This window comes from Trichosurus vulpecula, chromosome 7 (assembly GCF_011100635.1).
Source record: "Trichosurus vulpecula isolate mTriVul1 chromosome 7, mTriVul1.pri, whole genome shotgun sequence".
Taxonomy (NCBI): domain Eukaryota; kingdom Metazoa; phylum Chordata; class Mammalia; order Diprotodontia; family Phalangeridae; genus Trichosurus; species Trichosurus vulpecula.
In genome coordinates, this window is record NC_050579.1 from 241295853 (window position 1) to 241321175 (window position 25323).

The window sequence follows — 25323 nt, forward strand, 5'->3', positions numbered from 1 at the left end:
TAGATGGGAAGAGGGTACTCAGGCATCAAATTTGGAAAAAGGTTATAAACAATACAAAAGAAAGCCAGAAAAGGTTACTATAAACTATACAAAGTGGTACTTTTTCACACCTTCCTAAGATAAATTAAAATTACTATATGGAAAGCATGCAATCTTCATGAACACCTCATTTTTTATTTGCTAGCTGTAAGACACATAGCTCTACAAAGGAATCTCTTCCTTATAGACTCTTCTTTGTATTATGTACAATGAAAAAAAATTCCAAATTTATTTTTTCTCCTTTAAGAAAAAAATAAACCAAGTTGTTTTTTATTTCATTAATTTTTCCAAGTCTTACTTTTTAAGAGGCCAAAGAAGACTCAAAACTCTAACTCTATTGCTCTAAACAGCTACAATCTTTTTCTGATTGACCATTCCAGGGTCTCAAAAAGATGTATTATTACACAGATAACAAGAAATACATGACAAAGAATTAAGAAATTGTGGACTCTTAAGTTGAAATACATCTTGATCTATCCCAAATCACACAGATGAATACTGGTGTAGTGAATACAGCACCAGTCCTGGAGTCAGGAGGACTTGGGTTCAAACCCAGCCTCAGACACTTACTAGCTGTGTGACCCTGGGCAAGTCACTTAACCCCAATTGCCTCAAAAATCATAAATAAATTTTAAAAGAATATTTATGATGTTTAAATTGCCTAGTAAATGGGGTTCAACAACTTCCTTGTGTGTTTTCATTGTCTAACAACCAATAGTCAGAAATTCCATTTGCTTAGCCATCTGCTTACATTTTGTGCTGGAATGTAAAAGCCATTTCCTAGTCTATTTTTAGAAGGAATAAAGATACCTGGTCACTGTTAAATTCCATCTCTAGTAATCCTTTTTGTGGGAGAACAACGTAGTTATCCTCTATGAACTCAGAGCTCAAAACTTAAACTCAAAAGTTTAGGGATCTTCCTCTAAATATCCTTACAACAATTCTTTGAAGTAAAACAGGATTTTTATCCAGATCACCCACCTGCTATCTCTTCGATTTAAATAATCAAAATTCTTCAAGTCTTCCTCAAAGGACCTACATTTCAACCAATCAGTTATTCTCCGGGGCTTTCTAGACTTTCTTCATGCCGTCTGTGTCCCTCTTGGGTTGCAACCTTCATATTTTAGCAAGCATCTGACCAGGACAGGCTGAGAGGATTACCTTGCAGTTACCACAAGTAGTATTTTATCTTAGCATGGATCCTCATTTTCACACTAATTTTTAAATATTATTTTAAATTTTGTTCCGTATCAAGCATCAAATAGAATGGTTGTCTGTATATACACAGTAGAACAGAAAGAAGATTGTAGGTGAAAGTGCAGGTATCTATAATGTACAGACTGTTTTGGTGGGGCAGTGGATACAGCACTGAGCCTAGAGTCAAAAAAACTCATCTTCCTGAGTTCAAATTCAGCCTCAGACATTTGCTAGCTGTATGACCCTGGGCAAGTCACTTTACCCTATTTGCCTCAATTTACTCATCAGTAAAATGAGCTGGAGAAGAAAATGGCAAACCACTCCAGTATCTTTGCCCGGAAAACCCCAAATGGAGTCACGAAGAATCAGAAATGACTGAAAAACGACAGAACAACAAATAAAATAAAATCAACTTGTAGCTTTCAAAAGCTCATCTGCTTGTCTGGTCTTATTTCTCCATTTTTTTAAAAAGATGCCTCAATCACCTTTTTTCACCCTACTTTATTCCCTCTTGTGCTTTAATGCCATCATCCATTGGCAGAGCAGGAACAGAGAAAAAGCCCTTATAACACATCTAGTTAAACAAATTTCCTCATTGACTGTGTTAAATAATGTAAGCCTCATTACGCATCTGTCACCTTTCTGTCAAGAGGCAGATACTACTTTCATCACCAGACCTCCAGAATCATGATGGTCCATCACTGAGCTGATGAGTTTTCAAGTCTTTTAAAATTGATTTTCTTTATTATGTTGTTGCTATTAAATAAACTGTTCTGGTTCTGCTCTCTGCATCAGTTCACATAAATCTTCCCAGGTTTCTCTGAAATAGTTCTACTCCATTCATATACCATAATTTGTAGAATCATTCCCCAATAAATGGATATCCCCTTAATTTCTAGTTCTGTACTACTACAAAAAGAGGTACTAGAACTATTTTTGTACATATGGGTCTTTTTTTTCCAAAAAGTCTCTTTGGGATAGTGGTACAGCATGGTGGTACAATACAGTGGTATTGGTCCAAAGGTATGCAAAGTTTAGTAACTTTGGGAGCAGAGTTACAAATTGCTTTTCAGAATAGGTAAACTAATTCAGAGTTCTGTCAACAGTGCATTAGTTCTCAAGCTAATTTTGATTAACTGTTTAAAACTGCCAGTTCTTAACCAGTTTGTGGCACAGAATGACCCTTAAATTGTTTTATGCCATAAATGTATAAGGTTTTCTGTCTTGCACTTGTAACTGGTTGATTTACTGCTACACTGTAGATCTGGTAGAAAATGAAAAGTTTCAGGATTTAATGCCAAAGCAATTATAATGTGAACACAAGTTTAAGCTTCCTCTCAATACAATGTGGCAAGAGTGCACAATATCGGTCTAGGTACAATCTATCCCACTTAGAAAACTCAAAACAATCTGTGGTGGTAGAGGCCTTACTTTTCTTTCAACAACTTCAACGTGGAATTAGCCATGCCCTAGCTTCCAGTGTTTTTCCAAATTCTGGGCAGCTAGGTGATGCAGTGGATAGAGTGCTAGGCCTGGAGTCAGGAAGACCTGAGTTCAAAACCAAACACTAACTCTTAGGTGAGTCACTCAACCTCTGCTTACCTCAGTTTCCTCGACTGTAAAATTAGGGATGACATTAGCCCTACCTCCCAGGGCTACTGTGAGGGTCAAATGAAATAATATTTATAAAGTACTTAGCACAGGGCCTGGCACATAGTAGGCACTATATTGCCAGTTTAGCATCACCATCATCTACTAAGAGGCCTGACTGCAAAGAAGTGGCCTTGGGATCAGAAGGCCAGGGTTCCACTCCTGCCTCTATTACTTTTTAGCTATGTGACCTTGCTCAAGTCAATTCATTTCTCTGAGCCTCAGTTTCTTCAACTTTCAAGTGGAAAAATACATGCATTACCTGCTTCATGGTGTTACTGTGAGAAAAGAACTTTGTAGACCATTAAGTGCTGGTTCAGAGATGGATCCAGAAACAGATCAAACCTCAAGTCTTGGTCATGGCCACACAAGCTAGAATTGTGTTTTACCTCTGACTCAGGGAGCTAATAACTATGTGTACTTCTGGAAATTGTGAGGCAGAGACAGCTTAGCTTTAAAAGTTGATCTCCATCTTGAATAAAAGGTTGGTGTCAAAGTGCCTCAGCCTGTCCTACCAAAACTCTCATAATTCAGTTTCAGTGACAGTTCAACCTAAGAATGTTGCACGGGACCTTCAAAGTCCTTCCTTTTGCTTCTGTGAATAAGACAGTAAGTATTCCACAGATAAAAGAATAGGTATTATATGAAACTAGTCTTCAGAGGACTAAAAAAGGGTAGCAAATGCTGGAGGATGTAGAGATTCAGTTCGACAAACATTTATGAAATACCTGCTGTGTACAGAATGCAGGGCACTCCCCTAGGTGCTAGGACAAGATGCAAAGTTTAGATAGGACATGATTCTAGCCCTCATGGAGTCTAGAAGGGGGATTTGAGACACATATAACCGAGTGGGTATGTGTCTGAGTTACTAACTGGGGGAAAGAGAAGAATGGAATTAATGAATGATTCACAGAGAAAGTAACATTTGAACTATGCTTTAAATGATGCATAAGAATTCAACAGGTTACAAAGGGTGGGAGGAAGGAGAAGATGAAGGCATTCCAGTGAAGGAATGAGAGAAGGAAGGATTAGACAAGCAGGCAAACAACCAAGAGAATGGGGTGTCTCTGAAGGAAAGGGAGAAGAAAGTATTCAGAAGGAAGAATACCTTTCAACACTGTTGAAAATGCATTATAGAAAATGAAGTCCTTGGAATCAGAAAGTGCTACAATTTTATCAGTGGAAATTACATTAAAGAGAAGCCATTACCATTTGTCTTGTTGCTGCTGCTGCAACCCAAGGATCATGGGACTTCCCATCTGACTTGCAGCTGAAACCTTCCATATGTGTTATTAGAATGTGAGCTCCCTGAGACCAGGAAGATCTCAATTTTCTATTTGTAAACACAGCACTTAGCACTACGATTTGCATGCGTGGAATGCTTGATAAATGTTTTATTAATTCATTAAAGAGGGGATGATTGCTAAAACAAAGTTCTTGAGAAAACAATGCAATAAAAGAACATAGATATAGGCCTTACCAAAGAGGATACTCTATATCCCTACTCTGATAAGAGAGAAAAAGAGAGTGGGTGATGAGTTTAAATATAATGAAGAGCTTTAAGGAAAGAAGAATACCTGGTTATTAGGATGGTTGTTAATAGTTCCTGGAATCCAAACCAAAGTCTCTGGGAAGGTGATATCGTTCAGATGCTGTCAAAGTAGTATTGTTCAAAGTAGTACTGAAATCCCCATTCTGAGCATCATGGACCATTAATGCCCATCCCTTCCCCTTTATCTCCTTACTTGGTGAGGTCAGCTTTCCCTCGGGTCTCACGAACTTGTGCCAGCAGAAGATCTGGACAAAGCTTCTTAGCATCCTCTGCCCACATGCCCCTAGCAACTCCAAATGCACGAGCTTCATAACTGACTGCGACTATTCTAAAGGAAAAAGTAGGCAGTTACTATATGACCATAAGCAACAAAAAAGGGAAGCATTCACAATATTAATTTACTAAATAAAATGGGAGGCTACTATAGACTGTAGTGATCACAAACGGGCAACTGGGGCTCATTTTAAGCAATGGTATTGTACAACAAAAGGAAAGAGATGCCAACTGAACCAAGTCCACTAAAACAGCAGTCACCCAGGTACCTAAGGTGACAAAGATAGCGAATGATACACTGAGCTTCCCAGTTATATTCACTTACGCTGAGAATAACAATCAGCATTAGCAGTATCCTAAAACATAAAAGATAATGATAGTATAGATGGAATAGGTAAAAATGAAACACTGCAACACTACAGGATATTTCTGATGCTTTCTATGTATTCATTATCTACTAACCAAATCAAGACAGAGTGTTTTTAAGGAAATGTTTTCCTGTAACCCTAAATAATAGAATTGGTATGTTTGTATGATAAGCCTTTCATATAGAAGGCAATCCACTGAGCCCAAAGAGATAAGAAGCAATGGTTGATGACAGGAGGGAAAAAGAGTTGTATAGCCCAATAGTCTACTGTTAGGAAAAACCTAACATGATATAATAATCTGTCTACTACCTTCCTTATGCTGAAGAAAAAGCAATTTCCAGGCATTATTTCATTGTGATTTACTATGCCCTAAGAGTAACATCAAGTGTTATCTAGTTTTGCAGTTGCTGATACACTTACTAGTGGGCTGTATACCTTGCTAAAGTTCATAAAGAAAACAAATGTTATTTACACTAGAAGCAGGTCCTTCAAATGTACCATGTACTCTATTTCTTCTAGATTTTTAAGCCATTGAGGGTCATAACCCAGTAAAAGGTATAGCTAGTAGGTTTTTGAGGACTGATGTGAGACAAGTCCTTCATTGCCCACCCAGCTGGCTGCAGTTTCTAGCCTTCTCCATCATGTCCCCATGCTGGGCACCTTCTCTCCACCTCCACACAACTGGCCCCCTCTTAGCTTCCTTTTTAAGTGTTGACTTCTCCCACTAGAATGCAAGCTCTTCGAGGACAGGAACTGTACTTTCTTTTTTCTTGTATTTGTACTCCCAGAACATAGCATAGTGCTAGGCACATAGTAGGCAAGCACTTAAAAAATGCTTGTTGACTGACTGCAAGAAAACTAGAAATTGAAGAGGAACAAAGCCTGGAAACAACCAAGGTCTGAGGAAGGAGGTCAAGAATACAGATTGAGTCTCAAAGAGACAGCTTTCAGCTTGATTAGAACCATCCAAGAGAAGAATGGGAAGACTGGATGACCATTTGTCATGGACGCTGTAGAGTGGATTACTGTTCAGGTAGAAGCTGGACTAGAGGCTTCTTCTAACTCTAAAATTCTATGAATACTTAAAAATTTAAGAACTTCAGAAGGCCATATAATAGTTAAGATTCCTCGTTTCTAGGCACAGAAGTCACAGTTGAAATTTAAATCATGGCAGTTCAGGGAAGTTAAGTCTTAATTGTACTATTTAATCCAATGCAGATTTCTAAATATGACCTGATGATGCTGAAAATGATGATGACACATACCCACCACCCTTCCATGACTTGCTCTGCACCACTGCACAAGGTTTGTTTCTCAAATGTGGATTCTGCTTCTGTTCCACTTGGACAAAGAAGCAATCCATGTCCACCAGGGCAATCACACGTTCCTGCCCAATTGCCATTTTCCTGTTAACAAATATGAAATATTTTATAATCGATGAATCAAATAAAGACAACTAAAAAGAGCTATGGGAAAACAGCATTTCCATTCTTATTTAAGCATTAATCTATGCTCACCACAGAGAAAAGTTAACCATCAGGCATAAGAGGTAAGAATAAATTATTTCATTCATGAAGCTATTCCCTGGCTCCAAAAAAGAAGAAAAGTAAACTAGGAAGTAGCAATATTATCTTCTCCTTAATCCTAAAACATGACTGAAATTTCTTTTAAAAGCATGAGTCAGTTTTTTTTAATTAGCATTTTTTTTATTTAGTTTTCAGCATTGATTTTCACAATAGTTTGAATTACAAATTTTCTCCCCATTTCTACCCTCCCCCCCACTCCAAGATGGTGTATATTCTGGTTGCCCTGTTCCCCAGTCAGCCCTCCCTTCTGTCACCCCACTCCCCTCCTATCCCCTTTTCCCGTCCTTTCTTGTAGGGCAAGATAAATTTCTACTCCCCGTTGCCTGTGTATCTTATTTTCTAGTTGCGTGCAAAAACTTTTTTTTGTTGTTTTTGAACATCTGTTTTTAAAACTTTGAGTTCCAAATTCTCTCCCCTCTTCCCTTCCCACCCACCCTCCCTAAGAAGGCAAGCAATTCAACATAGGCCGCATGTGTATCATTGTGTATAACCCTTCCACAATACTCATGTTGTGAAAGACTAACTATATTCTGCTCCTTCCTAACCTATCCCCCTTTATTGAATTTTCTCCCTTGGCCCTGTCCCCTTTCAGAAAGTGTTTGTTTTTGATTACCTCCACCCCCATCTACCCTCCCTTCTATCATTCCCCCCCCCTTTTTATCTTCTTCCTCGTTTTTTCCTGTGGGGTAAGATACCCAAATGAGTATGTATGGTATTCCCTCCTCAGGTCAAATTTGATGAGAGCAAGATTCACTCATTCCCCCTCACCTGCCTTCTCTTCTCTTCCTACAGAACTGCTTTTTCTTGCCACTTTTACGCGAGATAATTTACCCCATTCTATCTCTCGCTTTCTCCTTCTCTCATCCCTTAATTTGACTTTATTTCCTTTAGATATCATCCCTTCATCTTCAACTCACCCTGTGCCCTCTCTTTCTCTCTCTCTCTCTGTATACACACACACACATATATGTACACATACATATATACATACATACACACACACACACACACACACACATATATATATGCACACACACACACACACACACACACACACACATATATATGCATATTCCCTTCAGCTACCCTAATACTGAGGTCTCATGAATCAAACATATTATCTTTCCATGTAGGAATGTAAACAAAACAGTTCAACTTTGGTAAGTCCTTTGCAATTTCTTTTTCTTGTTCTTTTTCTTGATTACCTTTTCATGCTTCTCTTGATTCTTGTGTTTAAAAGTCAAATTTTCTATTCAGCTCTGGTCTTTTCACTGAGAAAGCTTGAAAGTCTTCTATTTTATTGAAAGTCCATATTTTGCCTTGGAGCATGATACTCAGTTTTGCTGGGTGGGTGATTCTTGGTTTTAATCCTAGCTCCACTGACCTCTGGAATATCGAATTCCAAAACCTTTGATTTCTTAACGTAGAAGCTTCTAGATCTTGGGTTATTCTGATTGTGTTTCCACAATACTCAAATTGTTTCTTTCTGGCTGCTTGCAGTATTTTCTCCTTGATCTGGGAGCTCTGGAATTTGGCGACAATATTCCTAGGAGATTTCTTTTTGGGATCTATTTGAGGAGGCGATCAATGAATTCTTTCAATTTCTATTTTGCCCTGTGGCTCTAGAATATCAGGGCAGTTCTTGATAATTTCTTGAAAGATGATATCTAGGTTCTTTTTTTGATCATGGCTTTCAGGTAGTCCAATAATTTTTAAATTATCTCTCCTGGATCTATTTTCCAGGTCAGTGGTTTTTCCAATGAGATATTTCACATTGTCTTCCATTTTTTCATTCTTTTGGCTCTGTTTTATAATATCTTGATTTCTCATCAAGTCACTAGCTTCCACTTGCTCCAATCTCATTTTTAAGGTAGTATTTTCTTCAGTGGTGTTTTGGACCTCCTTTTCCATTTGGCTAATTCTGCCTTTCAAGGCATTCTTCTCCTCATTGGCTTTTTGGAGCTCTTTTGCCATTTGAGTTAGTCTATTTTTTAAGGTGTTGTTTTCTTCAGTTTATTTTTCAGTATTTTTTTGGGTCTCCTTTAGCAAGTCATTGACTTGTTTTTCATGGTTTTCTCGCATCCTTCTCATTTCTCTTCCCAATTTTTTCCTCTACTTCTCTAACTTGCTTTTCCAAATCCTTTTTGAGCTCTTCCATGGCCTCTTTGACTTTGTTAACTTCTTCTAGCTGTATGTTTTGGTCTTCTTTGTCACCAAAGAAAGAATCCAAAGTCTGAGACTGAATCTGGGTGCGTTTTCGCTGCCTGGCCATATTCCCAACCAACTAACTTGACCCTTGAGTTTTTCAGTAGGGTATGACTGCTTGTAGACTAAAGAGTTCTATGTTCCACGTTTGGGGGGGATGTGCCAGCTCTGCCACACCAGCACTCCTCCTTCCCCAAGAACCCCCAACCCGGACTGTGCTTAGATCTTCAGCAGGCTGTGCACTCCTGCTCTGATCCGCCACTTAATTCCTCCCACCAGGTGGTCCTGGGGCTGGAAGCAGCAACAGCTGTAGCTGCCCCACCTCCACTGCCCCCGGAGCTGGTAGCCAAACCGTGAACTCCTTCCACTCGCAGCATTTCCCACTAACCTTCTCTGTTGTCTTTGGTGTTTGTGGGTTGAGAAGTCTGGTAACTGCCGCAGCTCACTGATTCAGGGGCAGCTCACTGATTCAGGGTGCTAGGGCCCGCTCCGCCCGGCTCCTGCTCAGGTTGGTCCGCACCGCTCACGCTGGTCTCTGCTCTGCTCCCCTCCAGGCTCCCGGCTCCCGGCTCCCAGCTCCCAGCTCCATGTGGGATAGACCTCACCCAGAGACCATCCAGGCTGTCCTGGGCTGAAGCCCTGCTTCCCTCTGCTGTTTTGTGGGTTCTGCCATTCTAGAATTGGTTCAGAGCCATTTTTTACAGGTTTTTGGAGGGACTCGGCAGGGAGGTCACGCTAGTCTCTGCTTTCCAGCTGCCATCTTGGCTCCGCCCCCTTAAGGTATCTTTTCAATGGCCCTGAACATGCAGAGCCTTCTGGAAGAGATCTATTACCATTCAAGAAAGTTTGGCCTAATTATCCTCCAAAGAAAAACCAAATGGATAAAAAAATGCATATCATCTAGATTACGACAACCTATAGAGCTTTGTCCCTCCAGAACTATATCTTAGACTGAGAGTATAAATGGACAAAATGGCCCAGAACTTAAGAGAAAGAGTAGGCAGGACTGCTTCCAGGAAATTGCAGAGTTTTTTTAGTGACTTTAACTTCTCCTAGAGGCAAAGGCCCATTTTTTCATACCAGTATGCCACTGGTGTTTCAAACGCTCTGCTTGGTTTCAGATCCACCATCATCATGTACTCCCAGGATAAGATCATCACTAGGAAATGCACCACCATGGAGATGGTTTCAGCTTTGGTACTCTCACTTTATCAGTACCCTCAGTTGCCTCTACCCTTGACTGGAGGGCTGAATGTCAAAGCAAAAAAACTCTTCCCAAAGCCTTCCTTTGTAGAAAGCTCAGAAGCCCAGTCAACTCTTCATTTCCCACCAGCTATACTGCTTATTTCTACTTCAACATCCTTATTCCACCCTCCCCCACCCAGGTACCCTGTGCCCCAACCCGCCTTCCCTTTCAGTCTCCTATTGGGTACCGTCTTCCCCTATTAGATTGTAACCTAGCACATGGTAGATGCCTAATAAATTTATACTGTACTGTGTCCTATAGCTTTGAGTCATAGAACTCTAGTCTCCAAAGAATCGAAATGAGTATCACTCAGAGGGCAATGGAGAGATGCAAGTAGGGTATGAGGAGACTGTAGCATATGATAAATCCTGCAAAAACTACACAAAAAAAGAGAAAGGACTTTCAAAAAATAAAAAAAAAAATGGAGTAGGAATATGGTCAGTACAGGGGTTAAACCAGCAGCCATCACATCATCCCTCTACACATATGCTCAAGATGTCATGAGAAAGTAAGGCCTTTGGCACATCGGGTGGACCCCCTAAAATGAGCTCATAAGAGGCCATGGACAACAATCACACAGAACTGGCAGGTGTGGAAGGGTTGCCATCAACATTGCTTGGGATGAATACCTATTCTGATGAGATCACAGGTCCATTTGAGTATTTTTAAGCAGCAACAAACCTTTAATCAGACATTCCCTACATTACTGTTCTTTTAATTTTTAAATTTTTTTAAAAAATGTTTCTGGTTTTCATTAACATCACCCTCTCCCTATTCCCAGAGAACACTGCTTTCTAAGATCTTAGACTCCACTTATTACAGGGTGCCAAAAAAATCCAGTTATGCAAGATTCCTAGCTTCTCTATCTCCTCTTTATCTAATCTTACAATGTGCACAAATTCTAAAATTACCTTTTCTTTGTGCTACCACAAATGAAGTTAAATTCTTTCTAAGCTCTTAACGAAGTACCCTGCAATACCAAAAATATAGTTCTTTTCTTTTTTTTAATATAAAGGAACAGCTTCCAAATTTTCAATTCTGATCTATCAATTCCCATCCCTTAGCAACCTTCATCATCCTAATTCTTCACTCCCAATCCTGGGCTATTGAACGCTGATAGAAAAAGTTTAAAAAAAGATTTCACCTGCTACAAATTTATGTTGCATAAACTCAGCTAGGTTATCTACTGCTGACTGAAAATCCTTCTACTCTGTTCTCATCAGCTCAGAATCACAAGATTTCAGAAATGGAAAGGAACTCAGAGGCATCTAGTGCAGTTCACACCTAACCAAGAATTCCTTCAACAACAACTCCAACAAAGCGCTCACCCACCCTTCATTCAAACACCAATGAGGGAGAAATCACTACCTCCTGAGTCAACACATTCCTCTTTCAGAAAACACCAATGGTTAGGTTTTTCCTTTCATCAAAATGAAAATGACTGCCTACAAATGCATTCTCATGGCTCATACTTCTAGTAGATGGCTTTGCCTTCCTTCTACTTCACCATGGAAACAAGCCCTTAATAGGAGTTCCATACTCTACACCTCAGAACTCCTTGACATTATCTCCCACTTTTTGCTCTTTCCCTCCTGCCTTCCCCAGGGCCTTCCTCCAACAATATTCTTTTCTTTTCCATGCTTTCCTTCTCTATGGGGCTCTTCCCATATGCCTATAAACATGCTTAGGTCTCCAAAATTCTAAAAAAAAAAAAAACAAAAAAAAAAAACGCAACCCTTCTTTTGACCTGATGCTTTGTCTTGTCCAGCTACCATACAAACCATTTCTCCCTTACCTTTCACTGCCAAGGTCCTTAAAAACATCCATGCCTCTACCTCTATGCCATGGCCTCCTTACCACCCATTCTCTCTCTTCGACTCCACAATTTAGTTTCCACCTCCATTAACTCTACTGAACTTTTTCTCACCAACTGACTTCCTTACTGACAAGTCCAATGGTCATTTCTTAACCTCCATCTTTGACCTCTGAAGCAATTTACAGGTACTCTTGACACTGTTTTCCATCTTTTCTGTATATCTTCACATTCCTTGCTTCAGGGAGCTCACACTTTCCTGGTTATCCACTTACCTCTGTACTCACTACTTTCTTTTTCACTGGTTCTTGTACTCTCACCAACCCCTAAAGGTGGGTGTTCCCCACACGTGTGTCATAGGTCTCTCTCTATGGGTTTTAGTTGGATCATTCATTCCCACGGTTTCATTAGTACCCCCATACAGATCATTTCCTAATCCACATATATAATCTATATATCCATCTTTGTAATCTCTATTGAACTCTGGTTACCTGCAGCTCCAACAACCTGCTGGACATCTGCAACTGGATATCCCATGTAAACTCAACATGTACAAAATAGACCTGATCATCTTCCCACTAAACATATACCTCCTCCAAATTTTCCTGTTTCTGATGAGGGTACCACCTCGGTTCATAACCCAACTCACACTTGATTTTCCCCCTTCACTCCCCACCCCCCATTATAATCAGTTGCCAAGACCTGTCAATTCTAACTCTACAACATCTTTCACAACTGTCTCCTGACTCAAGAGACTACCACCTAACTTCAGTCTTTCATGAACACTCACCTAGACTATTAGAATAGATTGTTTTTTGATCCCTCAGCTTTTTATCTCTTCCCTATTCAATCCATTCAACACATAACTGACACAGCAATCATCCTAAGACAGAGGTCTAATTATGCCACTCCTGTGCTCAAAACTTCAGGGGCTTCCTATTGTGTCTAAGGTAAATACAAACTCCTCAGCCTGGCATATGAACAAACTTTGGTTGAAAACCATTAAAGACAAGTTATTAGCCAGATAACTTCCACAATCTCTCTCCCACTCACCTTTTCAGCCCAATTTCACTCCATTAGCCTTAAAGCACTATATGTTCCAGCCAACCTGAATTAGCTGCTTTGTGAACTCAATACTCTATCTTCTACCTCCAAAAATTGGAACAAACTGTCTCCCATGCATGGGATATGCCCCTTCCTCCTTGCAGCCTTCCAGAATTCTTCACTTTTTTCAAAACTCAGCCCATGTCATCTTCCTCCATGAACAAGGTCTTCCCTGTTCTCCCCAGTCATTAATGTTGTGCCTCTTCAAATTAACTTTCATTTATCTGTGTATACATTGTATCACTCCAGTAGAATGTAAGCTTCTTAAGGGCAATTATTGTTTCACTTTTATTTTTGTTCTTTTTTTTTTTTGGAGGGGAGAAGGCAGGGCAATTGGGGTTAAGTGACTTGCCCAAGGTCACACAGCTAGTGAATGTGTCAAGTGTCTGAGGCCGGACTTGAATTCAGGTCTTCCTGACTTCAGGGCTGGTGCTCTACTCACTGCGCCACCTAGCTGCCCCTCACTTTTATTTTTGTAACGCCAATGCCTAGTGCATAGTATATAGTTAATAAATATTTGTTGAATTCAACTCAAAGGCAATTTCCTTCAGGAGCTCTCAGTTAATAATGACCTTTCCCCTCCTGAACCTCATATGAAATTTGCTTTACATCCTCCTAATGCACTTATCTATGAATGACAAGGCTATAGGAACTAAAGAATAAAGGGCACACAGAGTAAGTACAAAGTAGGGCAGAACAAGAAAGAACACTGACAAGGTTAGAGCATAGATTTAGAGCTAGTATGGGCCGTAGGGGCCATCTAGTGCAAACTCCTCATTCTAAATGAGACTAAGTCCCAGAAGAGTTAGTGACTTGTCACACAGACAGTAGATGGCAAAGCCAAGAAGGGTTGTGTTTTTTTTTTTTTTTAGAATTTTGGAGACCTAAGCATGTTTATAGGCAGATGGGAAGAGCCCCATAGAGAAGGAAAGCATGGAAAAGAAAAGAATATTGTTGGAGGAAGGCCCTGGGGAAGGCAGGAGGGAAAGAGCAAAAAGTGGGAGATAATGTCGAGGAGTTCTGAGGTGTAGAGTATGGAACTCCTATTAAGGGCTTGTTTCCATGGTGAAGTAGAAGGAAGGCAAAGCCATCTACTAGAAGTATGAGCCATGAGAATGCATTTGTAGGCAGTCATTTTCATTTTGATGAAAGGAAAAACCTAACAATTGGTGTTTTCTGAAAGAGGAACATGTTGCCTCAGGAGGTGGTGATTTCTCCCTCATTGATGTTTGAATGAAGGGTAGGTGAGCATTTTGTTGGAGTTGTTGTTGAAGGAATTCTTGGTCATCTGACTCCAAATTCAGCACCCTTTCCATCAGATCACACTGCCTCTTTCAAACACATCCAGAGGGAGGGGGGCTGAAAGCCCTCAACACAAGGGACTTATGGGTTGCAAGAAAGGAGATGATTAGCCCAGAGGAAAGTCGGGAGGAGACATCACAGCATTTTCAAGTATCTAAACTTGAGTTCTCTGGGAGAAGGAATAAACTTCTCCTTGGCTGCAGAGAGGAAAACCAAGGGCTATATGTGGAAATTACAGAGGCAGATTTGGCCTTGATAAGAGAAAAAAAACTTCCTAACAACCAGAGCTGTCAAAACCTGGCACTGGCTGTCTCAGGAGATCCTCATTACTACATATGCTCAAGTGGAGGCTGGATGACCCCTTGTGGAGGGGATTGTTTAGGAGATTCTCCATCTATCTGTTCTGCCTAATTTCACTCTATTACCCTTAAAGCACTTACACACTCCAGCCAAACTGGAACTAGCTGCTTTGTGAATTCACTTCTCCATATCTCACCTCCAAGGAATGGAACAAATTATCCTCCACTGTTGCGCAGTGGAGAGTGTGCTGGGCCCAAATTCAATCCAGCTCAAACATTTACTAGCTGTGTGACCTGGGCAAGTAACTTAACCTTTATCTGCCTCACTTTCCTCAACTGTAAAATGGAGATGAAAATCGTTCCCATCTCACAGGGTTGTTATGAAGAGCAAATGAGACAATAATTGTACAGGGCTTACCTTGGTGTCTGGAACATAGAGGGGTTTAATAAATGCTTATTTCCTTCAAGTATGTGTTTGACTAGATGACTTCTGAGGTCTCTTCTGATTCTGTGATTCTTATCTGAAGCAGTTAGTTGGTGCAACAGATAGAGTGCTAGGCCTAAAGTCAGAAGATCTGAGTTCCAATGTAGCTACAGACACTTCCTAGCTGTACGGCCCTGGGCAAGTAACTTGATCTGTTTGCCTTAGTTTACTCAACTGCAAAATGAGGATAATAATAGCACCTACCTTAGGGCCTAACACAGTCCTGTGTACATGGTATGGACTTAAATAAATATTTCCTGAATTGAATAGAGCATGTCAAATATAACCTTTTTCAAGTAATCTGTGTGATATTGAAACCTAATGAATTAATAAAGCCCAGAAAACTTAAGGCACAAAAACAGATAACTATAATCTAAAATATTACAAGCATATTACAAAAAGTGTAAAAGCATTAGACATAAAGGGGCAGATCTTTACCTTCTATGAGCATTAGGGAAATCTTCACAAAAGAGGTAGCATATGATTTGGCTTTTAAAAGATGGATAGCAGGTGAAGAATGGAGCAGTTTTCTCATCTGTAAAATAAAAGGATTGAATTAGATGACCTTTAAATCCAGCTCTAAAAATTCTCAATGCAGAAAGCTAACAATGAAACATGTCAAGTTTAATAATGCTAATCCAAAAATTCAACTTATCAGAAGCAAAAAACTACACTATATGGACCTAGTCCGTGGTTACACAGTTTTTTTTTTTAATTGTAGAAGAAAGAAGATGAAACTGTTGCTTAACTTTGGCCTTTGGTTTTTTATCTGTGAAATTCAATTTTTATCTCCTTTCTACTAAAGCTAAGCAAGAGCAAAATAGATAAAGAAGAAACTAAGTCTTGATATAACAGCCACTCTTTTAAGATCAGCTAATGTCCACCTGCAGAAAAAAAAATGTTTATTAGTTTGGAGGAATTATTAAGAATACTATGTAAGAGAAATATGTCTTGGAAGGTTTCCACTTAATCCTAAGAGGAATTTTTTCTACCTTCCTATAAAGCTGCAATTTGAGAGTTCTTGATAATCATAAAATCTGGGCTAGAAAGGACTGAAAGAACTAAAAGAAACTTACATTTGAAAATTCCCCTTTTCACTTAGTTTCATCAAATTCTAGTTAACTAATCTGTAGCATGGCATGAGACAGATCCTCTCTTGGATTATTTCAACTATCACTTTTTAATGCTGCACAAAATAGCCAGTTAAAAGATTAACTCAGAATTCTACTGGACAGAGTATGAATGACTTTTTTCAGTTTATATATATTTGCTACGGAAACTAGAGTGCTTCTTAAGTTTTATAGTAACCTGAAATCAGTAAGGATAATTCAGTATGGTTACCATATATAGTTGAGAATAAAATATTTTAGAGGGATCAAAATTTGTTATGTCATTCAGTTGTTTCTGACTCCTGATGAGCCCATTTGGGGTTTTCTCAGCAAAGACACTGGAGTGGTTTGCCATTTCTTTCTCCAGCTCATTTTATGGATGGAGAAACCAAGGCCACAGCTAGAAAGTATCTGAGGCTGGATTTGACCTCAGGAATATGATTCTTCCTGATTCCAAGCCCAGTGCTCTATCCACTGTGCCAACTCAACAAACATTTATTAAGGGGCCTACTACGTGCACGAACGTACAAAGAAAGATGAAACCATTTTTGTCTCCGAGTTTATGTTCTATTCTAAGACAATAAAATGTACATAAAAAAGGTCAATATAAAATATATACAAAACAGTCGCAGCGAGGGAGGAAGAATACTAACACATAGAGGGGTGGAGATATGTAAAGGAGAAATTTCAGGAGAAATCTCTTGGCGTTGTGCCTTGAAGCAGGCTGCAGATCCTAAGAGGCAGAGGTAAGGGGGGCATACATTCAGGGCATGAGGTATTTGACTATGAAAACGTCCAGTTTGGAGAAAAACAAGCTGACCAGTTTGGGTGGAAGAATGCGTGAAGGGGAGTAAGGTGCAATTGTCTGGAAAAAGGGGTTGGTTAGGGTTAGACCGTAGAGGGTTTTAAATGCCAAACAGGGAAGTTTGTATTTTATCCTAGGAGTCTGGCAACTGACTAGACACAAGGAGTGAGGGAGAATGAATTAGTGCTGATGACTCTGAAGTTGCAAACCAGGTTGTCTAGAAGGATGATGAGGCCCTATACAGAAAGACTGGGAAGGGGATAGAGTTTGGGTAGGAAGATAATGAATTCTGAATCACTGACACATGAATTCTTCATCATCCATCAGAACAGCCGAAGCCTTCTACGAATAATTGAAGCTTGGGTCCCTGGATAGGACTTGATATTTGGCATGACTGTACGTATATAACCTATATATAACTCATATATACCTTGCCATCTCAGGGAGATGAGGGGGAGGGGAGAGAATTTGAAACTCATTTTTTTTAAAAGGAATGTTAAAAATTGTTTTTACATGTAATTAGAAAAAATAAAATATTTATTCCTAGATAGGACTTGGATAAAGCCAAGACCAATACAGATATCGGAAATGAGATGGTATTTCTAGAGGGGAAACCTTAAATCACTTACATGTTTTTATTTGTCCTCTTTATTGAGGACAAAAGAAATGGAAAACCAAAACAGGATAATTCATTAGGTAGATAAGATGTAATATCGGTAGTAAGGTTAGTGATACTTAACATTGCTAGAAGTTGGAGTGAACAATGCACAAGTATATTTCAGAGTACTTAGGAAGTACTAAATTGAAAACTGCAGGAAACATAAGTGAGCAAAGAGGAAGTAGTATAGATCTAAATAGGAGATAAAGGTCGACAGTTGAGCACCCAACCATATTTTAAGCATCCAACCATACTCTGGAACAGAAAACAAGATTAAAAGATATAGTTATGTCTCGGTGCTATTAATTCGGAAATGTGCAAAAAAAAGATCAAGAAAATTAAAATTTTCTGTTTATTATTTGAGAAGCCTGACTGAAAGAAGGAAATCAATTTTAGCTCACTGAGCAACAATAGCTAAAGGAGGATCTAATACAATCCGAAGTTTAAGTTAACATACGACAGAAATAACTTAGCCTTGGAAAGTACATCATAGTAGCAACTTTAGGAAACAAAGACGAAAAATAACCGGATTGCCAGAAGGAAAAAAAAGCGGGGCACTTAAAATAACAGGAAAGACTAGGTGAACAAGCGATCAGATGGGGGCTGGGATATAAGACATAAATACCAGCGAATACGATATGTAAATGAGATCGTACAGAACACAAAAACAGACACTGGAGGAAGTTTCTTTCCAGTCGCTACTGAAGCTGATATCGATGATCACTACTGCATCATTTTGCTTTAAATACCTTTTTTTTTTCTTTTTCAGGATGGACTCCCCCTTAAACTAACCTCTCCTAGCTGCACTGTGCCACCACTAAATGCCTAGGTCTACACCGATCTATTCGAGGGGGAATAAAAGAACGAGCTGGGATCCCTTTCGGGTGATAACGACATCCAAGTAAGTACCACGGGCAGTTTTCCGAGTCCTAGGGCGTGAGCACCACTCGGACCGCCAGGACGCTCCCTCCCCCTCTCCTTTCCCCCAAGGCGATCCGATCCAGCAGGGATTCTACCAGACTTTAATCTCAGATTCTCACACACAGGGATGGCCGAGACTCCTGCGTCAGGACGAGCCCGGGTCCCTACCCTGGGGCTGACAGGTGTCACCAGAAAGGGGGTCCCGCAGGGGCTGTCTTAGGAGGAGGGGTCACAAATTCTCCTACCAAAGCGAAGGATACACCCGACGACGCCGCCAGCCGGGGTCCGCCACCCGAAGGGAAACGGGGATCGTCCTCAGCGCCCGCCGCCAGCCCGGACACTCCCCTGCCGAACTGACCGGAGACGCGCCGCTTTCCGAACGGGCGGAAGACGGGCCAAGATTGGCGAAGTCTCGGTCCCCTCCGATGCGACCAGCGCACCGAGCCGCACCTCCGACCCAGACCAGTCTGCGCGCCGGCCCTGAGGTTGCGGGAAACCGTTGAGACGCCTGCGCATTCAGACCTTCAGGTTTCGCGCTTCCTGCGCGCTAAACTCCACCCAATCACCCCCGCCCCCTGGTGGTCGAAGGCCCGCCCCCTCTACCCTCACCTACAGAGGGCGCTTGCGCAGTGGCTGGACCCGAGTGCGTGCGCCGTGGCGGGGCAGCGGCGCGTGCGCAGGGTGAATTCCTTCCCTCCCCTTCTCCTTCGCTCCTCCTCCTCCTCCTCTTCCTCCTCCTCCTCTTCCTCCTCCTCCTTTTCCCCCCCTCCCCACTTGGAGCGGTTGGTGCTAGCTCCCCCACAGCTCCGCGGCTCTCCTCTGCTCCCGGTCTCACCCGGGCGCTGTTGCGTGGTGCGGCCCCGGCGTGTGAGCCCTTGCGGCCCTGGTTGCGGCTAGAGTGCTAGTTGCCTCGTGCTCCGGGGGGTCGGCGCGCGCCGCACGGGGGGGATTCTCGCCATGTCGACGGATGAAGTGAACGGTCTGTGCGAGCAGCTGGTGAGGGCGGTGACGGTCATGATGGACCCGAGCTCCACCCAGCGTTACCGCCTCGAGGCCCTCAAGGTAGCCTGCAAGTGGGGTGGGGGGGGGGGCGTCTGGGACCGCGGAGGAGGAGTCCAGGCCCCCGCTGCCCACGCGCTGCGGACGCCGGGCCCGTGGCTCCGCTCCGGCCTGGGGCCCACGAGGCCTACGAACCCCTCCCCCCTCCGCTGTCCTCCCTGCCTCCTCTCTTCTGCAGCTCCTCCTCAGTCTTCCCCTGACCCTCCCGGGCCCGGTCCAGCCCAGGCCCCTTCCCCACCACGATGCCTTTCCCTGGGCCCTTGCTGCCAGTTACTCCCCCCCACGCCCCATCCTTGCTTGCCTCCGCGCCTGCCCATCCCCCCTTCCCTTCAAGAAATCGGGCACAATAGTGACTCTCTCTTCCTTCCCCGGGTGGTCTGCGTGCCCTTTTTCCCTTCTCCCGTCCCCAATCCAGTTACCCCCACCCCCTATCCCCTGACAGTACACCTCACTTTGATCTCTTCTCACCCTCTTCTACTGCCTGTAAACATGCAGCCCCAGTCTGGACTTTTTCCTTGTAGGCACTCCTCGTGTCATTTATGAGCATCTCCCTCAGTTGGTACCCTGCCCATTCTTCTGTCACTAGTCGCCGCCCCCCCCCATTCACGTCCTAGAACTCTAGGATTTTAGCCAGTGGTGTTTTACGCTCTTTTGCATAGAATATGACTTCTCGTTTTGCATTTTTTTTTTAACGATGGCAATACCATTTAGTGGAAATGGTCTTCTGGGGTTTTATGAAGAGGGTCATGGCCATGAGCTGGGGTAGGGGGGAGAATAATACTTCTCACTCCCTTACCAAACAAATGTACAGGTAATGACTGATTTGCTCCGCCCCCCCCCAACAAATATGTAGATCCTGCATTGGGAGTGAAATCAGAAATAACTGGATATCATAATTGGGCTAGCTCAAGTATTTTCTTTCCTTTTAATCTATTTTGGCTGGGGTAGCAAATCTAAAAGTAAGGATAATTAACGATGTTTTTGTTTCCTTGTTCATATGTTGACGGGTATTTGCTTGTTGACAGTACCAAATAATCCTCTTCATATTTTTTTGTTTCTCAGCTGCTAGTAAAAGCATTAACCATTTTCCTTCCTCAGTTTTGTGAAGAGTTTAAAGAAAAGTGCCCCATCTGTGTCCCATGTGGCCTGAAGTTGGCTGAGAAAACACAAACTCCTATAGTTAGACACTTTGGCCTTCAGATCCTGGAACATGTTGTCAAGTAAGAGATTCTTTACTTACCTGAGATCATTCTGGCCTCACGTAGCCTGTAGTTTTCCCACTGAACCTTCTGAATATAAGGATTGTTTTTCTTTTTCTGGTGACTTTTGCCATATGGGTGGTCTTCCTGTTACTGGACAGAATCCTGTCCAAGGAGGTTTCCTGGCATAGGTAGAAAGAGTATTGGTCTTGAAGTCTGCAGACATTGAGTTAGAATCCTGCCTCGGGGGCTTGCTAGCTGAGTGAGCATGGACACTTTACTTAATCTCCCTTGGCTTCAGTTTTTTCCCCTGTAAAGTGAAGCTAGTACCTGTAGTATAAATCTACCTCACTGAATTGTTGGGAGAATCTGGGGGCATGATGTGAGGTAAGCATTTTGCAAACATTACAAGGATTATAAAAACATTCAGAATCTAGTGTCCCCCTGGTTCTATATTTCTGTATTTCATGACCCTTCTGAGAACCCTACTCAGTTCTGAGTACATGAACAATTCATGTTCCATACCAGAGTAGCATTATCCAGAAATGTCTAAAGCCCTACATGCTAGCTTCCTAATTTTGATCATCTGTACTCTCTAGGCCAACTCCCATTGCAGCAGTTGGTGTTTATACACTAAACTAGATTTATCCTGGAATTGTATATATCACCTTAATATCCAGCAAAGTGATGCTACCTAGTCAGGTAACATTAAGGTCCTCTTACTTGTCTTAGCAGTTATCAGGTGTATATATTTACTTTACCTCCATCAAAATGAAACTACAATAAATATTTTTGTGTATATGGATTTCCATTATTAGCTTTTGTGCACATTAAAACTGTTCTCAGAGTCATGCTGGTATTAGGGTTGTATACCTAATCTGGGGTCTCTCAAGTCTAATCTTCAGAATAAGAGTATTTGTATACATTAGAAACCAAAGGTACACTTGTCAGTAGAGTCTTTAATGGATGTGACAGCATAATTGAGGTTGGGGAACAGTGCTATTTCTTACATTAAAAAATGCCCAGTGTCATCTCAGTGTACATCTGTTGCATTTCTCCTTTTTGCTGGCCAGGTTTCGGTGGAACAACATGTCTCGCCTGGAGAAGGTGTTTCTAAAGAACAATGTCATGGGGCTGATATCAAGCGTAAGTAATGAGTAGTTGGAGAACTTCTGCTAAGGGCAGTTTAGGCTGAAGTGTTGCTTTAAAAATAATTATAGAAAAATTATTTGAGTAGTATGATGTGAACTTTTTGTGTAATAACCAGTACCACAGAAATGAAATAACATTGTGGGGATTTTACACTACCATGGGAGGTGCGGTGGGGGTGGGGGTGGAGACAGACGGATGGCTGCAATGGTGTTTCTATTCCAAAAAGGAAGAGGGTGCTGTCTATGGTTTTTATGGTAGTGAAATAATGATTTTAGGCAATGGTCCCTATAAAAACTGTATTTTTTCCAAGTTACTATGAATGTATTAAACATTCTATTTCTTAAGCTGAATTCACAAAGTGCTTCATAAATTTCATTCAAAGGGCTACCTGCATAAATGTTTCAAGCACAATTTAAGGATTTTATCATTACCTCATATAATATTAACTTCTTTAAATGGTCATTTCTTGTGTTCAAGAGACTGAACTTTGTAGATCTGACTTAGAATCCAATGCACCCATTTTTCTGCTTGCTTTCTTTCGCTGTTATACTCATAGTTTACATTGTGCAAGGTGTTTATGTTGATAGGCAGAACCAAAAGTGCACAATTTTGAACAAACCCTTGGAAAAAATGATCCCTGACTCTTTTTGTCTTCAAATTATTTTCGTGCTTGTTAGTGAAAATTCTCACTTGGATTGCAGTTTCTCTGGTTTAAGATATAAGCAACCTAAGTCTCAGTTAAGTAGCTTTGGCTGGGGGGGACGGCCCCTCCACCTTCCACCCCTTTGGAGCCGTGAGGGAGGATAGCTGTAATATCACTATTGATGAAGTACTGTATTTCAAACCCCAAATCTTATATCTTGTTTCCCAACTTACTCTTTTTTTATGCTGTCCTTACCTCTCATGTACATATTTTCAGTCCCTCTGCTGCCTCCCCAAAACAGAAGGGAAGAAGTATGAGGAGAAAGTCTATTATGTTTAGATTAGGAGAAGCATCAAATCCTCCTGGTTCTGAGCACCAGCTATTATTATTTGTTGAATTTATGAGAAGAGGTAATGGCAAAACTATAGAATTAGTTCCTCAAATGCTTGGGACAACTGTGTTCTTTTAATCTAGTTAGAAGTAGCCCTGCTTCTATGTTTTGTGCACTCTTGTTGTCTAGCAATGTTCCTAAAACAGACTGTGTGTGTGTGTGTATATGTATGTACATATATACACACACACACACATATTGGTTCTCTTTCAGGGGACTCAAAATATTTTGGAGGAAGAAAGCCACATTAAAGATGTTTTGTCTAGAATTGTGGTGGAAATGATCAAGCGGGAATGGCCACAGCACTGGCCTGACATGCTGAAAGAATTGGACACCCTCTCCAAACAAGGGGTATGAAGCACAACATACATTTATTTCTTAGTGCTTGAAAGGTCTTTGAAAGCAACTACAACTCATTTGAATTTGTGGAATGAAGCATAAGCTTAATTTATTAGTCTGTTATATTTTTTTCAAAACTTGAGATTAGTAATAATAGATAGCTAAAAAAAATCTTTATTTCAGTCAAACTTACCTGATTTATATTCATTGGTACAGGAAACACAAACAGAACTAGTGATGTTCATCCTTCTGCGATTGGCAGAGGATGTGGTGACTTTTCAAACACTGCCCCCTCAGAGAAGAAGGGACATCCAGCAAACACTAACCCAGAACATGGAAAAGATCTTTAGCTTTCTGCTTAATACCCTTCAACAGAACGTGAATAAATATCGGCGAATGGTAAGAGAAATCCCCTTTTTCCAGAAATGCAGCAAGTGAAAAAGTCTTCTTATTAAAGAGGTGGGAAAACATCTCTGGAATCAGCTTCTAAGGATAGATAAGAAAAGCAAAAGCCTTTGCATTAAGGCAAAATAACTTGGCTGGTTGATGTGTCTCAGGTAGTGGGTAGAATTTATTTGGAGTCCGGAGGACCTGGGTTTGAACTCTGCTTCAGACACATAGTAGTTCTGTGACTCTCAGGAAGTCACTTAACCTCTCTGGGCCTCAGTTTCTTCATTTTTAAATGAGGAAGTTGGATTCAGTGACCTCAAAAGTCCCTTCTAGCTCTAAATCTATAGTTTTATGAACTGAAAATGACTTTCTTAAAATTTAGTGCCCACACTACAGGATTGATGGGGGAAAGGGATACATTACATTTTCACTAAGGAATCTTAGACTTTGATAAAGGTCTGTTCCAACAATCATTAAGTACCTATTGTATGCAAAGCATTGTACTATTAATTAGACATCTAATACCGGTTGACATTTTAATATTTATGAAGTCCACCACTTGATAGTGAGGCAGATTGGTGTCTCATTAATCCTGGTCTTTTGGTTGCGTTGATTCCTTTCCAGGAGTAGAAAAACTGTTGAAGTCATTTCTGGTCTTAGTTATAGCATTGCCATTTGTCCTGCTGAGATTTCAGCTCTGCAGAGAGGGGCAGGTTCAATATTGTCTTCTCATTAATCCCTGGAGCTGAGAAGAAGCATTTTGATTGCTTGCTTTCTAGAACTCAAAAACTTTACATAGAGGAGGAGAAATTTTAGTTATTTCCTATGGCAGTGTAAAACACTGGTGCTGTTAGCCATTTGGTTAAGTGTAAGAGGGGACGGGAAAGAGAATAAGCATTTAGCTAAGCATCTCACAAATATCATCTTAATTAATTTCCAGATACTTTGGACTATAAGCTGCTCTAAAGCTTTTTGTTTGTCTGTATTTTGAGGCAGTCAAGGTTAAGTGACTTGCCCAGGGTTACACAGCTAGTACATGTCTTGAGACCAAATTTGAACTTAGGTCCTTCTGTGACTTCAGGGCCAGTGCTCTATTCATTGCGCAACCTAGCTGCCCTCACTAAGAGTTTTAAAGGAAAAGTTCAGAGAAAATGTTTATTTAAGATTTCTTGGGTGGGAGGAAAAAGCTCTGTTTTTTCTGTTTTCTCAGGCTTAGCCCACTGATGGAATGGGAATGGTGAGGTTTGTGGACTGAATATTTCTTGGAGATTAGCTAGCTTTTTAAGAAAGTGCAAATTACAACTTTCTGCTACAAAATTGGACTAGTAGCCTATAGTGAACTATTAATATAGGCTTATTTTGTTCTTAAGGGAGAAGTTTTGTTTGTAGCTTGAGGAGTATAATTGGATGGTTGTGGCTTAGTGGATATCCTTTTGATTGGATAAATTGACACACTACAAGAAAGAAAGTATTTCAGTTGCCATTATCTGGAAGTTACTCTTGTTCACTGCAGTGTTCTGTTGTGCTAACAACATGCTA

At 41.0% G+C, this 25323-nt stretch overlaps 2 protein-coding genes across 4 annotated transcripts in view; one reads left to right on the top strand and one right to left on the bottom strand.

Annotated features, from left to right (window-relative positions):
* POLH (DNA polymerase eta) overlaps positions 1–19125 on the bottom strand; it is a 42636-nt gene extending 23511 nt beyond the window's left edge. The window contains exons 1-4 of the mRNA XM_036767490.1: positions 18857–19125; positions 15557–15653; positions 6345–6485; positions 4632–4766 (exon numbers count right to left, since the gene is read on the bottom strand). Coding sequence (XP_036623385.1) covers positions 4632–4766; positions 6345–6481 — 272 coding nt within the window. The 5' untranslated portion in view covers positions 6482–6485; positions 15557–15653; positions 18857–19125. The remainder of the gene's footprint in view (positions 1–4631; positions 4767–6344; positions 6486–15556; positions 15654–18856) is intronic.
* The window catches only part of XPO5 (exportin 5), a 66649-nt gene continuing 60244 nt past the window's right edge, over positions 18919–25323 (top strand). For 2 of the 3 annotated variants that reach the window (XM_036767487.1, XM_036767488.1), the window contains exons 1-5: positions 19222–19673; positions 20769–20890; positions 21943–22015; positions 23269–23406; positions 23611–23793. In XM_036767487.1, coding sequence (XP_036623382.1) covers positions 19569–19673; positions 20769–20890; positions 21943–22015; positions 23269–23406; positions 23611–23793 — 621 coding nt within the window. In that variant the 5' untranslated portion in view covers positions 19222–19568. Of the gene's footprint in view, positions 19140–19221; positions 19674–20768; positions 20891–21942; positions 22016–23268; positions 23407–23610; positions 23794–25323 lie in introns of those variants that run through there. The other variant, XM_036767489.1, reaches the window with a different exon arrangement.